The 14849-nt window shown below is 34.0% G+C and overlaps 2 protein-coding genes across 2 annotated transcripts; both read left to right on the top strand.

Annotated features, from left to right (window-relative positions):
- Nucleotides 1-835: 835 nt before the first annotated feature.
- LOC117913827 (DNA repair protein RAD5B-like) lies at nucleotides 836-8071 on the top strand. The gene is made up of 18 exons (XM_034828879.1): nucleotides 836-2140; nucleotides 2346-2479; nucleotides 2616-2751; nucleotides 2861-2914; nucleotides 3078-3227; nucleotides 3329-3480; nucleotides 3583-3667; nucleotides 4090-4311; nucleotides 4439-4582; nucleotides 4759-4911; nucleotides 5161-5228; nucleotides 5357-5479; nucleotides 5615-5714; nucleotides 5893-6005; nucleotides 6096-6672; nucleotides 6777-6848; nucleotides 6947-7045; nucleotides 7147-8071. Exons 1-18 carry the CDS (start codon nucleotides 971-973, stop codon nucleotides 7267-7269), a joined length of 3675 nt encoding a protein of 1224 aa, XP_034684770.1. The 5' UTR covers nucleotides 836-970; the 3' UTR covers nucleotides 7270-8071.
- A 2082-nt stretch (nucleotides 8072-10153) lies between these two features.
- LOC117914768 (uncharacterized protein At4g14450, chloroplastic-like) lies at nucleotides 10154-10834 on the top strand. Its single transcript, XM_034830228.1, has one exon. It carries the CDS (start codon nucleotides 10236-10238, stop codon nucleotides 10548-10550), a length of 315 nt encoding a protein of 104 aa, XP_034686119.1. The 5' UTR covers nucleotides 10154-10235; the 3' UTR covers nucleotides 10551-10834.
- The last annotated feature ends 4015 nt before the right edge of the window (nucleotides 10835-14849 follow it).

Raw genomic sequence — 14849 nt, 5'->3', positions numbered from 1 at the left:
CAATTGTGACTTCAACTTAAATTTAGAAAGAAAAAAAAAACTATGTTTTATGATATTACTCTTGCATGACAATAAAGGGATTAGTTTAAATATAAGTTTTATAAAAGTGTTAAATCTTATATTTTTTTTCTATAAAAGGGCTATTTTGAAAACCCCAACTTAATATCCTAACTTAAAGTAAAAAGTAGCTTTAAATATTAAATCAAAATAATTTATTTATTCTTTTCCCCAAATATCTTTTACTTCATAGCTTTAAATATTAAATCAAAATAATTTATTTATTCCTTTTCCCAAATATCTTTTACGTCATATGTCCATACTTAAACAAACATCACTTTACATCTAAACTCATTTTCTATTCTATATATATTTTTATCTTATACATCTATAATATATATTTCACAAATAAATTTATTACTTAAAATTAGTCAAAGTAAATATGAATTAAAATTAATGAAGGTAAATATATTACTTTAATGATTTATAATAAATTTTAAATAAATTTTATCTAACAACTTTAATACTTAAAGTAAACTTTAGGAAAAAAGTTCAATAAAAATTAAGAAATTAAGTTTAAATTAATAACTCAAAAATACTTTAATTTAAATCATTAAGTAAAAAGTATTAACCTACATCTCACACTCAAAGCTTGGCATAGGCAGAAATGATTTGAGTCCATTGCTAATTTCTAAATGGCACTGTTTTCTACTCTCTTTTAAGTCTTACCCCCTTCTTTTTGCTTATTTCGCGCCAGAATGTTAATAAAATCCGTAAAATAAAATGAAGAAACCGCCAAATTGAATGAGATTAAAGCTTTCGCGCCAAACACCCAAATCCCTCAACATATATTGATCTATCTGACACAAAGACCTCAAATCTTTTCTGTTTTTTCTCTCCAATTTCTCACTTTCTTAATCAATCTTTTGGTTTCAATCGTACTCCAGTGTTTGGTTTTTTCCTTGATTACAAGATGGATTGCAATGCATCCGAAGACGATGGCAACATCCGAAAGATTAGATCTGTTTCAGGGTCCGATTCGCTCGAATCCGATAGCCTTCAAGCGTTTCGGCAATGCAACAACGACCCAGATGCCGCCCTAAATTTCGACCGTGATGCCCCTCCGGTAACGGTTAAACGGACCATTACAAGTACTGGAGCCAGGATTCTTACTCAGATTAAGCAAGAGAAGTCTGACGAAGTGGAAGGAGCGGAGTTCCTTCATGGGTTGAAAACGAAGATCAAAGTAAAAGAAGAACCCGATTTGAATGTTGACGGGATTTTTGAAAAGGAGGTGGGTTCAAACCCGCCCCAGGTGGATCGGCCTTGGGCGTTGGTGCCTCATAAGGAAATCATGAAAATGTCCTTCGATGAGTTCCTTCGAGCTACGGGTGCCCACGTTGAACGAAAGGACCTTGAACGATCAGAAGAGGCTCAAGGGCATCATGGGTTGAAGGACAAGATCAAAGTAAAGGAAGAACTTGATGTGGGGTTACTCGGTTCAGATAGCATTCGATCATTGGTCAAAAGACCGCCTGATGGATTTCTCGAATCCTATGATGATTTTGTCAAGCCAAAACGTACCAAAGATGAACATCGCAAAGAAAACTCACAATGGCATCCTGGGTTAAAGGAGAAGATCCAAATAAAGGAAGAACTTGATGCGACGTTACTGGGTTCGGATTCTGCCAGAAATGTGAACTCAGGAATGCGGGGTGATAGCTTTGTCCAATCAAGGAACGGAAAAGTTATATCTGATGGCAACGGCCGCAATACTCAAAGTGTTCCTTATCACAATCCTCAGAAACCCTTTAATGTGAAGAAAGAGACAGCTCAATTTCTTCCTTATGGCAATCCTCAGAAAAACTTCAATGTGAAGCAAGGGAAAATTGAGGATAGACCAGTTACTTCTGTTTTGGTGGAGGATGGGGATTTTCCAGAAGAACCAGATTGGTTTTTGGTGGGGAGGACCCCCATTATAGGTCTTTCCACCACCAAAGGGAGGAAATTGGTAGACAATGAGATAGTCCATTTTTCTTTTCCTTCTGCTGATTTGAGAAATAAATGTAACTCAAAATGGGTTGCGAAGGCTGCTTCTGCAGCGTCTGCTATAGTTCGCTTCTCAACCAAACGTTCTGGAGAGGTTTTCTCTTATTCCATTTTCTGTGCCACTTCATTTTTTCTTGTTCATTCTTGAATACATTTTATATCCTCTTGGAGATTGCAGTTTACTTATGTTTTTGCTTTGCCGTGCTTTCAGTGTTCAGTCAAATATATCCTGGGTTTTTACTACATCCATTTGTTTGAAATTCTAGTGTAATGCTCCTAATGCTTAATTTCATTTCCAGGTTGGTAGGCTGCCAATGGAGTGGACAAAGTGCATTATTCCACTGGTAAATTCTTCAAAGGTTAAGGTACTTGGTCGATGTGTAGCTGCACCAATAATTCTTCGATTGATGCAAGAAATAGTGTTGTATGTTAGGTAAATTTTAAATTTGGCTATCTGAATATTTTGTTTTTGAAATTTACATACATTTTTTTTTTCTCTAAGTGGATTTGATTGTTTGATTCAACTAGCTTTTGCTAAAATTTTGTGGGTGTCTTCTTCTGTTTGGCAGCTTTTATATTCACCAGTCAGTCTTCACTGAGGGGAATAAGTCTTCATGGAGGCTAGATGCGGCCCCAAACATTGACTCCACAGTTTACCCTCTCCCAACTCTGTTCAAACTGCTGAAAATTAAACCATTTCAGGAGGTACACTCATGATCTGTCTTTCTATTGGTCCTGCGGAAGTTTAAAATAAGTCTTATTGTTGTTGGTTTCTAATGTTAAATGTATATTGTCTATGTTCTGCTTTAAACAGGCTGAATTCACCCCAGAGGAACTTGATTCAAGGAAACGTAAACTAAATCTAGAGGTACACATGGTTGTTTTCATGTTCATTTTCTGTTGTGTGATCCCAGCTCCCAAAGTCGTAGGTCATGAGCTGCTGCTACCTTATAGTTTCTGTTAGTGATCTTTGAGTGATGGTGTATTCATGCGTGTTTTACAAGAAAATTTTCTTCTGATGAGCAAAACAGGGTGATACAGATGAAGCTCCATCAATGTTGCCTATAGTGAAACAAAAAAAGGGGTGCCAACAGTATCCTGAACAAAACCATGATGAACAGGCTATCTCAGAATCATCTCTAAATAAGCTTGTTGGGGCTGCAGATCAATATAACTTGGAGGTATAACTGAGTAAATGCTTATAATTTGATTTTAGGAATTTGAATGAGTTTGGTCCTTAATATCCATATCTAATTCTCTCATCTCTCTCTCAATTACATAGGAGATGGAGTCCCCAAGTACACTCATGTGTGATTTAAGGCCCTATCAGAAACAAGCTCTCTACTGGATGTCTGAGTTGGAGAAGGGAAGTGATGCTGAGCAAGAACCAAAAACTCTTCATCCATGCTGGGCTGCCTATCAAATATGTGATGAGTATGCTTTCATTTCCTTTTTTTTTTTGTCTTTATTATTTTGGCAATTTAGAGTATGGCACATTGGTTTTGGTGAAATAGCCTTAACCATGCTACATGGCAGGAGGGCTTCTGCAATCTATGTGAACATCTTCTCAGGAGAAGCAACTACACAACTACCCACAGCAATACATATGGCAAGAGGAGGAGTATGTCTGTCCTGTGCCCCTTTATTTTCATTTCAGTTTGACTTGCATTCTGAGATGATTTGATTGTAATTGCTTCACCATCTTTTTGGAATAACAGTACCATGTGGTCATTCTATGACACCTCTTTGGTACCATACTGCAATTAAATATAAGACCATTAAGTTTGAAGAAGGTACTTGACAGTTTCAATGGAATTAGTATCAGCAAATGATATATATATATATATATATATATATATATATATATATATATATATATATATATATATATATATTGTTTTTTTGTTACTTTATTGCTTACTATTTGGTAACTTTGGACATGGACTTCTATGATTGGTTGCATTTGAGAGCTATGGTACCCATCTGGTACCAGTGTGTTTTCCTATAGCATATGCTCTCCTAACTTGGTAATTGTATATGTAGATTTTAGCAGATGCAATGGGGCTAGGGAAGACTGTGATGACAATTGCCCTAATACTGGCAAGGCCAGGCAGGAGAAGCTCTGGTGTCCATAAACTCCTCACTGAAGCTGCAGATGATACTGAAGAAGCAGAGAAAAATACTGACTCTCACACAAAGGCCCCATTAAAAGTAAAAGGTGGAACTCTTATTGTTTGTCCCATGGCCTTGTTAAGTCAGTGGAAGGTGAGATCCTGTTTTTGTGAAGGGAAGAAAAATAGTGAAATTCTGACACTCTTAGATTCAAAATTATGAAATGCTACTATGCTTCTTTTCTTGAAAAAATATTTTATTAAGTTCAATAATACCTCAGGATGAGCTGGAAACACATTCAAAGCCAGAAAGTATTTCTATTTTTATCCATTATGGTGGAGACAGAACCAATGACCCCAAGGTGATATCAGAACATGATGTGGTCTTGACAACATATGGTGTCTTAACTTCAGCTTATAAGAATGTAAGAATTACTGTTTTTCATGATGACCATTTACTCCCATTCTTGCATCAACAAAATCCATTTATACCAATTCTTGTTTGCCTTTTTTTGCACCTAGATTGTTTGTTTATGTTCTCTATTTAATTTTTACTTTCCTTTTTACTCTTTCTAATTCAACCATGCAAAGTTTGGTACAGGATGAAAATAGCAGCATTTTCCACAGAGTTGAGTGGTATAGGGTGGTGTTAGATGAAGCCCACACTATTAAATCCTCAAAGACCCTCAGTGCTCAGGCTGCTTTTGCATTACCTTCGCATTGCAGGTGGTGCCTGACGGGTACTCCCCTTCAGGTTTGTCTTGTTCTTTCTCTTGTGTGTGGGTACTGGGTCACCATCACAGTTATGAGGACACATGGGATTGTTGAATCAAATAGTGTCTTCCATACTATATTATGCTTTTCACAGTTACTTATTAACTATTGCATTAGGATTCACTAAGCAATGCCCTTAGTTAGTCCAAAGTTGAGGAAAGAGTAGGTCTTATTGGTTGATTGTTTCATATTTATTTAGGAAAAAATTGTTTGTTCTCTATTGCTGCAGAATAATTTGGAAGATCTCTACAGCCTCCTATGCTTCTTGCATGTTGAGCCATGGTGTAACTGGGCTTGGTAAGACATTTTTTAGTGTGCAAAACAGTAGTGATTTTGAGTTGAACTTCTGGGTGTTTTGCTCATATCCTGATTTGTTATTTTATCTTGCAGGATTGAAGTATTAATATAATTTTACCTTTGTTCAGGTGGTACAAATTGATCCAAAAGCCTTATGAGTGTGGTGATCAGAGAGGGTTGAGGTTAATTAAAGCTATTCTGAGACCGCTAATGCTGAGGAGAACAAAGGACACAAAGGATAAAGAAGGAAGGTGATAATTTGCAGTTCCTTCATATCCTTTTCTTTATTTGTGCAATTATTCATTTAGTTTTCGTTGAGCAAGATCCTTTTTTTAAAAAAAAAAAATTGTATTTTGATTTTTTTTTTGCTCTTGATGTAATTTTAGGCCCATACTCGTTCTTCCTCCAACTGACATTCAAGTCATCGAGTGTGAACAATCAGAAGCTGAACATGATTTTTATGATGCCCTTTTCAAGAGATCTAAAGTGAGTTAAAGAGGATCGATTTATTATCACCTTCTCCCTAGGGCTGAGAATGAACCTGCATTTTGATGACAGTTTTGTTCTCAAAAATCTAAACATTCCCAGTTCTTTTAAAATCCATACAAAGTATAGGTCTTTTTCTTCATAGTGAAATTTATATATTGGCATGCAATTCAAACAGGTTCGGTTTGATCAATTTGTTGAACAAGGCAGAGTTCTTCACAACTATGCATCTATCCTTGAGCTACTACTTCGACTGAGGCAGTGCTGCAACCACCCATTTCTTGTTATGAGGTGGGGATGGAGTCCCTAGCTAATTATAGACATAATACTCCTTTTATTTTCCTTTGTTTTTTTAATGTGTTCAGCTTTGAGAATGTGCAGCCGAGGTGATACACAACAGTATGCAGACTTGAGTAAGCTTGCAAGAAAGTTCCTTGAAAACAATCCTTGTTCTGAAACTTCAAATCACTCCATTCCTACCCGTGCATTTGTTGAAGAGGTCGTTGGGGGAATTAGACGGGGTGAAAATACAGAGTGCCCTATATGCCTAGAGTCTGCAGATGACCCAGTGCTCACACCATGTGCACATCTGATGTGCAGGGAATGCCTACTTTCAAGCTGGAGGACCCCCTTGAGTGGGCTATGCCCAATATGTCGGAAACTGCTAAAAAAAACAGATCTCATAACATGCCCATCAGAAAACCGATTTAGAATTGATGTTGAGAAGAACTGGAAGGAGTCTTCAAAGATCTCTGAACTTTTGCATTGCTTGGAGCGTATTTCCCAGTCAAGAATTGGTGAGAAGAGCATTGTGTTTAGCCAATGGACTTCATTTTTAGATCTCTTGGAGATCCCATTGAGAAGGAGAGGAATTGGATTCTTAAGGTATGATGGAAAAGTGGTTCAGAAACAGAGGGAGAGGATTTTGAAGGAGTTCAGTGAGACTGAAGAGAAAATGGTAGGGCTTCAGACAATAGCAAAACTCAAAATTCTCTACTTAAAACAATTTTGGAGGTTTCGCTGCTTTGTTAAATAGTTAACTAAATCTTTTTCCCATTTCAGGTATTGCTAATGTCACTGAAAGCAGGTGGTGTCGGCTTGAATCTAACAGCAGCCTCCAATGTATTCCTAATGGTACATTCTTCCATCTTTTCTTCTGTTGGTTTTTTCCTTTTTTGTAATCAACATCCTTTCCCCTCCTTGATATCAATTTTGCTCCATTGAAAATGTAGGATCCCTGGTGGAACCCTGCAGTAGAGGAGCAAGCAATAATGCGAATTCACCGCATTGGACAAGAGCGAACAGTTCGTGTCAGAAGATTTATTGTGAAGGTCAGAGCTGTCAACTTCTTATTCTTGTTATCAGTCTTAATTTTAATGAAATTGAACTTTGATAATGGATATGGTAACATTGATGTTGAGAATTGGAGCAGGACACGGTGGAGGAACGAATGCAGCAAGTGCAAGCAAGGAAACAGCGCATGATCACCGGAGCCCTCACCGATGAGGAAGTCCGAACTGCCAGGATTGAGGAGCTCAAAATGCTGTTCAGATGATCCATCCATTCTTATATTTATGTAAACATATGGAGTAGAAGATTAGATAATATTATAGCAATTTATATTTCTATATATGTATGCATTAAAGGGGCTTCTCTATGTATAGACCCAAGAGCCCAAATTTTGTAAAAATGTTCTGCCTTGGCGCTGAAATTCCAACCTTTCAAAACAATTGAATCTGGTAAGGCTGAAAGGGTAAAAGCGTCTGCTGCGGGGTTGATTGTTTGAATTAAGAAAGATGACAAGTATTCCAAAATAATATTTTGACTACGTGGGATTGGTTGAGAAAATGTTGAATGTAGTTTGATATTTTATTCAATGAGGAGCCAAATAAGAGAAGGGTGAGATCCGAATATTCCAAGATAAGCCGCAGGACTCTTCCACAAGTTTGACCGCCGCATCTTTGTGATTGGTCGGTGGAGATTAGAGGAAAGATTATAAGGTTCACCACAAGTTTTCATTATTAAACGTGGGTTTGAGAGAAATTAAAGTAAAGGTGAGGGAATGGTCAAAATCCAGTGGAAGTGAAGTGAACAGAAAATGGGTTTGGGTGTGGGCGAAGCGTCAAAGACGCCATCTTTCTCAACTCTCAGCTCGTCTATTTGAGTTTCCCTGAATTGGTCTCCGGCTGAATACCCCTGGGTCGGCTCTGCTTCAGGTTGCATTTACTGTATTGTCCCTCTTTCCTCATTATACCCTCATTCACCAAAGCCTCCAGCTCCATGGTTTGGCTTCCTTGTTCGTTTGCCTCCTTTCATTATGGCAAAAATTTAAATCACTTCTGGAATTTGTTCTATCAGATTCATATACTCCAGTCAGCATTGTATTAAAGAAACTAATGAATTACTATTTTTGTTGCCCTATTTAAATAATGGAATTCGTAATATTGATATTTTAGAATGTAAAATAAGAAAATATGAAATAATGTTTCCTTAAACTTATTTTAAAAATTATTTCTAAATTAAAGAAAAAAAACAATTTTCTTTTTTGTTATTTTCTCAATTAGGTAAGTTGTAATTTTTAAATAATAAAAAATATTTAAATAAAACCTATTAAGGTTTTAAGAATTCTGTCTAAAAGTGATTCTATAAAATATTTTTAATATTTCTAATATTTGAAAATTTTTATTATTCAAGTATTATAAATACTAGAAATATTTTCTAAAATTACCTCAAATGGACTTTAAAATTAATTTTTAAATATTTTTAATTGAATATAAGATGAAATTTATGATTTTATTATAATATTAACATTTATATTCTACCAAAAACTATTTATTTTTAATTTTAAAATTATTTTTTTAATAAGGCTATAATTAAATTTAGTTGTATTAATATAAACTAAATTTATAAATTAAATAATAATATTTTGAAACTAATAATAATTAATAGTAATTTATTTAAAATGAATTTTAAAGAAAGGAAGTTCGATTTTTTTTTAAATGTAAATAAACCAAATTTTAGATCAATTTTGATTCAAGAATTTATTTTATTAATTAGATCAGTTTTTAAATTCTAAATTACTCTTACAATTGGTAAACTTGTTAATTTGTTATTTCTTGATATTAATTGGTTGAGTTTTTTAGTTTTAAATATTTTAAAATTTATTATACTCATTGATAAATTCAATGCATTAAATGTCATTTGATTTGATTTCAATTTATTTCTATTAAACTCATTAATAAATTGAACATGTTTTTTTTTATTTAATTAGGAATTTATTTGCTTAAAAATTTTCTTAAAATATAATTATGAGCATAAAAGAAGCCAATAAAGTTATTTGAGATATAAGTTTTGGTCAATAATTAATAATTAGATAGATTTTTTAATTCCAAATTATTTTTAAAAGTTAACAAATATTAGCATTAAATTTCATTTCATTTGGAATTTGTTTATGCAATAAAAAAAATTAAAGAACTCAGAAGAAAAGAAATTATATTTGAGGATTTTAGGTATCCAATTGTGGAAAAAGAGTGAAAGAGAAAGGAAATCACTTCATTATTTGTTTTTCTTGATGTTTTCCTTTTAAAATTTCTTTTGCAATTCTCTCTTCTTTTTTTTCTTCTCAAAAATAATTAAAAATAACTTCTAATTATTCTTTGAAAATTGTTCTTTTTCACTTTATTTTTGAAAACTATTTCCAAAAAATAATAGCTAAACAATATAATAATTTTAAAATGATTTATTATTTTTAAATCACATAATGAAATAAGTTCAAAGTTTTTTCCTTTTGTCTCGTATAATTATTTGCATACAAAGAATATGACCGAGACATAATTTTTGAAAAATTATTGAATCTTTATATAAAATATTTAAAATAAATAAAATGAGTTTAAAGTAATATATATAAATAATTTATTAATTTTAAATTTATTTTTTATTTTCTCATAATTTTTACTCTTATTTTCCTTTTCCCACATTTTCCCCAAAATTTCCGAGAATCAAATATAATCTTACATCTTTAGTCTTAAAAAATAATGATTTCAAAAAATTGAGGCATCAAACAAATTTTATTAACTCAAATTTAAAATTTTAAAAATATAAATTTAAAGATATAAAGTAAATTTATCTTCTCTATCTCTTTTGCCTATGGGAAAGGAATAATCAGAGGAAACCTACCTGAAATTAATGATTTGTATGTTATTTTGTTTGGAATCGACCGTGTTAGAACTTAGAAGAATATAGGGACAATTTGGTGAACTAACAAAAAATAATTGAAAAGGTTGAGCAATCTTTCTCAAGAAGCTGGAGATGGGGTTGTCTAAAAGGCCAGCCCTTTGACTACTATGCCCCCTTTGACCATTATTGGACCAGCTAAACGTGTAAACCACACGAACCTTTAACCTATCCTCTCTATATATACCCACCACATTTCTGTTCGCCCTAAGCCAACCTACTCTGCGGACTTCTCTCTCCTGTCCTCTTCTACGCCTCTAAAATCTTATCTCCTTCTATTCTAAGTCCATGGCCGAGACATCTCAAACCAGACCCAGCGCTGGAATCAACCGCCGTCCTCCCAGCAGGCTCCAACGCAGAGCTCCCTCCTCTTTGCAGATCAGTCCGGCAGCCGATTGGAAAGTTGCGATACCGCTATTGTCGCCGCTGGCCACATCGCCGTCCTCGCCGAAACTGATTGATCGGACGGCGGAGGTGAAGCCTAAAGAGGAGCCACGGCAGATGAAGGAGGGGGAGAAGCCAGTGTTCAAGAAGTGGCAGCATCCAGCGGCTCCGTTCTGCTATGAGCCGGCGTCGTTTGTACGGTCGTTCGTGCCGGTGTAGATCAATTGGCGCTGGTTATTATCAGATCTTATCGGTGTGGTGGTTAACAACTCTGATCAGCGGCACTCAGTTTTTACATTTTCCTACAATTGATCTTATCCTTGTGCATATAAACCTAATTTGGCACATACCTTTTTTATTCTTCCTTTCCAATTTTCATGTATGACATATTACTAACAAATTTGACAAATTCTTCATTTATTCTTCGGAATTTCATTAAACTTACCCTTCACAGCTACAAGGTGGGAGAAGCAAAATGAAATTCCAGAAAATGACAAGTTCCATTCCATCTGTGTTTCTGAATTTTAAGTGGCTGGGAAATCATTGAGATTGGAAAGGTGATTTCTCTGGTAATTGGAATAATCTGAATGTTGAGTAGGGTGAATTTTCACACAAACGTATCAATCTAATTAAGGCAATTGAGTTGTTGTGTTTACTGTCCATTTGACTATCTCGGACTCAAATTTTGTTAGCACAAATAAGAACTTTTGTTTTACAAATATTGAAGAGAAAAAGTAGAAGTCACTTGAGAATATATCTACATCTTATTCACGAAAAATAAATAAATAAATAAATGTACAAGAAAATTTTAGGTGAATTTAGGTTTATCCAATATATGAAAAAACTTTTTATACGGGTAAAAATAGGATTTGTAATATTTTCCTAATTTTTTTATTAAGTTTTTTTTTTTAAAAAAATTGATAATAAACTTTTCTAATAAAATTAGACTCAAACATCAAGATGCCAATAAAATTAATCAAATAAATATAGAAATTTTTATTAAACTTAAGATAAGATCTTTTATTTTTTAAAAGTTTAGAAGAGTAAAGTATAAATCGATAAGATCTAAATACTTGATTAAATTTTTTGATGGGTATGTTTTCGTTATTATAACATAAACAATATATTAAAGAAAAATTCTAAACCATCGAATGAGAGATTTAGGCTGTTGAAATAAATGAAATTAAGATACGATAAAAAAAAAAAGTCAAAATATACATGAGATAAAAAATTGGATACATGACATCATCTGATTGATGATTCATAGTGAGTAAGAACCAAAATATACATAATGAGAAAAAAAATTGAATTCATAACATCACCGTATGATGATTCATTTTCAGTAAGAACCTAAAAAGTAGCATTTTATACTGTAGTAAATCCCTATATTGAAAGAAGAGGCATGACCAAGTCTAATATGAAAACTCGGGCCGTAATTTCAAAATATGGAAAGGAGCATGCTAAGTCTAATCTGAAAACTTGATAAGTTGTTTTATTATAAGAAATGATTGATCGAGGAGGAATATGACGAAAGAAGGGGTATGCTAAGTCTAATCTGAAAACTTGGTAAATTGTTTTATTATGATAAATGATTGATCACGGAGGATCCATTTTCTTTCTCCTCCCCAATTATTAAAAATAAATAATACAACAGGGACTATAATCGCAGACTATACGTTCCCTGTCACTTTCAGCACCGCCCAGATGGCTATTATCTAGCAATTAGTTGATGTGATCCAATTGAATGGTCAGACCCCGACAAAGCACAAAAGGGCTCGCAACAAGAAGGGATTCAAAGTAAAAAGTACTACAAAAATAACAAGAAAATATTATGTTTATGGAAGGCATATAAGAGCTGCGATGCTTCCATTGGAAAAAAGACATAGCACACGGATTTGAATGATGAGTGGCCCTCAGTCAATCATTTGTTATTCCTTCATTTCTTTTTCCCATTGTAAGAAAGGTATTTACATAAAGCAGGCAATTGAAAATTACTCTCCTAACCTCTCGCCAGGGGAAGCCAGATGGCTCCACCTCCTATGGTTCCCACTGAAAACCAAATCCAAAGTAGTCCGAAAGAAAAGATTTTGTGATGGGTAATTCTTTAGGACCATATTGGGAACGAGAGGTGTAAGGTCGCCCAAGGAAAGCATAGGATTCGGGGACAAGGTTTGACCAGATTCCCATCCCCTCATTGTCAGCGTGTGGTGGCAGGTATTAATCAATAACGTCACTCCGTGAAAACATGGTGGGAATTCGTGGGTAGATTCTAGAGTAATTACTCTAATTTTATATGCTTCCCAGATTTTCTTCAAACTTTTCTCACATTTATTTGGATCTAGTGGAAGCTGGCAAAAAACAAAGTCTCTCCATCCACATGTATGACCCCTTCAGTGTGGCACCCAGCTGGTCCCATAACTGGCATTGTCAATCTGGCAAATTCTAGAACCATCGCTTTAGACCAAACATCTAGCACAAGCAACCAGAGTCTGAAAAGTATCTTCCTCACCCTTCTCTCTTCTGGATCCGGGAACGAAAACCTAGAATTCAAGGTCTGGTCAACTATTTACCCTCCTCATATGCCAGCTCAGTGTTGAGTACCAAATGAAGGAGGGCGTATGGAAGGGTTTAATGCGATTCGGTAGAAAAAGTATTGGTATAACAACTCCACCTACTCTGAGAGAAAGGCATCAATATTTTGCAGAAGACTGAGGATGAGTATATGTACAAAACCTGAGGATGCTCTCCAACTCAGGGTCTCTGCATCATCCAAAGGATCAACAACAGATTCTCTAATAGTTGCAAAGGGGGATCATCCTGTCCACTTTTAACACCATTGTAAATACATTAAAGCACCAGTTCAAATTTCATTCGACAACACCCATAAGATATATCATGTCTATAAAATTTATTATTTAGGGACTTACAATTTTTGTTTTTATTTTTACCTAAAATCTTTCTAAAAATAAATTTTATAAAAAAATCATATCAATAAAAACACTAATAGATAAAATTTAAAATGAGTGGTGATTAAGTATGTTTACACCAAAGGGAATAAAATTAAACCTATAAATATATAACATCATAAACTGATGAGTTGGGCATTTTTTTCCTTCATTCTCTAGAACTTTCTTGACATTAGAGACACTGGGATTTTCTAAAGATATTTTCTTTGCACCTTAGTGCAAAGATGACTTATAATTCTACTGTATCATAAACTCATGAGTTGGGCATTTTTTTCCTTCATTCTCTAGAACTTTCACTAGGATTTTCTAAAGATATAAGGTTCAAAGATGACTTATTATTCTACTGCATCTGTAGCGTCATTGACCTTAATTAGCTGCTCTATTATCCACTCAAACTTCAATTCATAATTCTCTTCGATCGACCTTTATAAGTAACAAACATATATACCTATAAAATTAGACCAGATGAATTATATTATTTCTCATTCATAGATTGGAAAATGTGATTTACGCTAATGGATGTGAAGAATTTGTAGAAGGGTTGAAGCCCTTCTAAGATAGATGGATTTGGTGTGATTAATATGAAATTCATAATTCGGAGGAGATTTGATCGTATGATCCTTAGTTGCATCCATTTATCACTCACTCATGGGATTATAGCATAGAACATGGGACACAACCTAACATTTTGCTTGGAGTGCAATGGAGATTTTCTTTTTAGCCTCCTTTAACTATGATTGCAATTTTGAACATTGAAGAAAACATCTTTGTCTATGGTAGAGAACATTTCGAAAATAAAGAGTATTACTGATAATCTTACAACTATTTCCAAACCTGTAATGAAGTGTAACCATGTACTACAACTTTTGGAGGATTAGGTCTTGACTATAATTCTTTGGTTGTTTTTATCACAATAGAGTTGATGAAGTTAGTATTAATTGAATTCACAACATGCTTTTGACACATGAACAATGCCTAAAGCAATAGAATTCAGTTGAGGAAAATGTTGTTGTCTCAACTAATCTAGCATCTACTCAAGGCAAATGCTTCAACAAAAGAGTTCAGAAGAGTGGACATATCTTTAATAAATCCTAAGGTCCAAGTCAAATCCAGATCACACAATCCATATTTGCTACCATAATTTTGATATTAAGTACCAAGGGAAAAATCATCATCCTTGTTGATACCCTTAAAGTTATCTAATTAGATAATTGTAACCACCAAATAACAATATAGTATTTGTTTTCTTAAACAACCAAAAGGATGCCATGTGTGGAAAGCCTAAAATATCATGTTCATCTAGTTGAAGTAGTGACATAGAAGTAAGTTAAGGTCATGTTTGGTTTGTTAGGTATAACATGGGTTATCCCATTATCAACCAAACATGGAACAAGATATATTATATTTCTCTTATCTTATTTCATATTATCCCTATCACTTATCTAATATTTGCACTTAACAAGAGAGTTGATAGCCTTAACGAGAGAGATAAAATATACATATCTCATAAATCATAAATCCCTTTTTTTCATCTAGTTTTTCCATCTTTTTT

This window comes from Vitis riparia, chromosome 5, assembly GCF_004353265.1.
Source record: "Vitis riparia cultivar Riparia Gloire de Montpellier isolate 1030 chromosome 5, EGFV_Vit.rip_1.0, whole genome shotgun sequence".
In the NCBI taxonomy this organism is placed as follows: domain Eukaryota; kingdom Viridiplantae; phylum Streptophyta; class Magnoliopsida; order Vitales; family Vitaceae; genus Vitis; species Vitis riparia.
Note: the sequence above shows the minus strand (reverse complement) of the source record. Positions and strands in the feature narration are given on the sequence as shown.

Coding starts and splice junctions, on each gene's coding strand:
- LOC117913827 (XM_034828879.1), top strand. CDS start 971: ATGGATTGCAATGCATCCGAAGACGATGGCAACATCCGAAAGATTAGA. Junction 3,668..4,089: donor TACATATGGCAAGAGGAGGA/GTATGTCTGTCC, acceptor TTGTATATGTAG/ATTTTAGCAGATGCAATGGG. Junction 4,583..4,758: donor TAACTTCAGCTTATAAGAAT/GTAAGAATTACT, acceptor AGTTTGGTACAG/GATGAAAATAGCAGCATTTT.
- LOC117914768 (XM_034830228.1), top strand. CDS start 10,236: ATGGCCGAGACATCTCAAACCAGACCCAGCGCTGGAATCAACCGCCGT.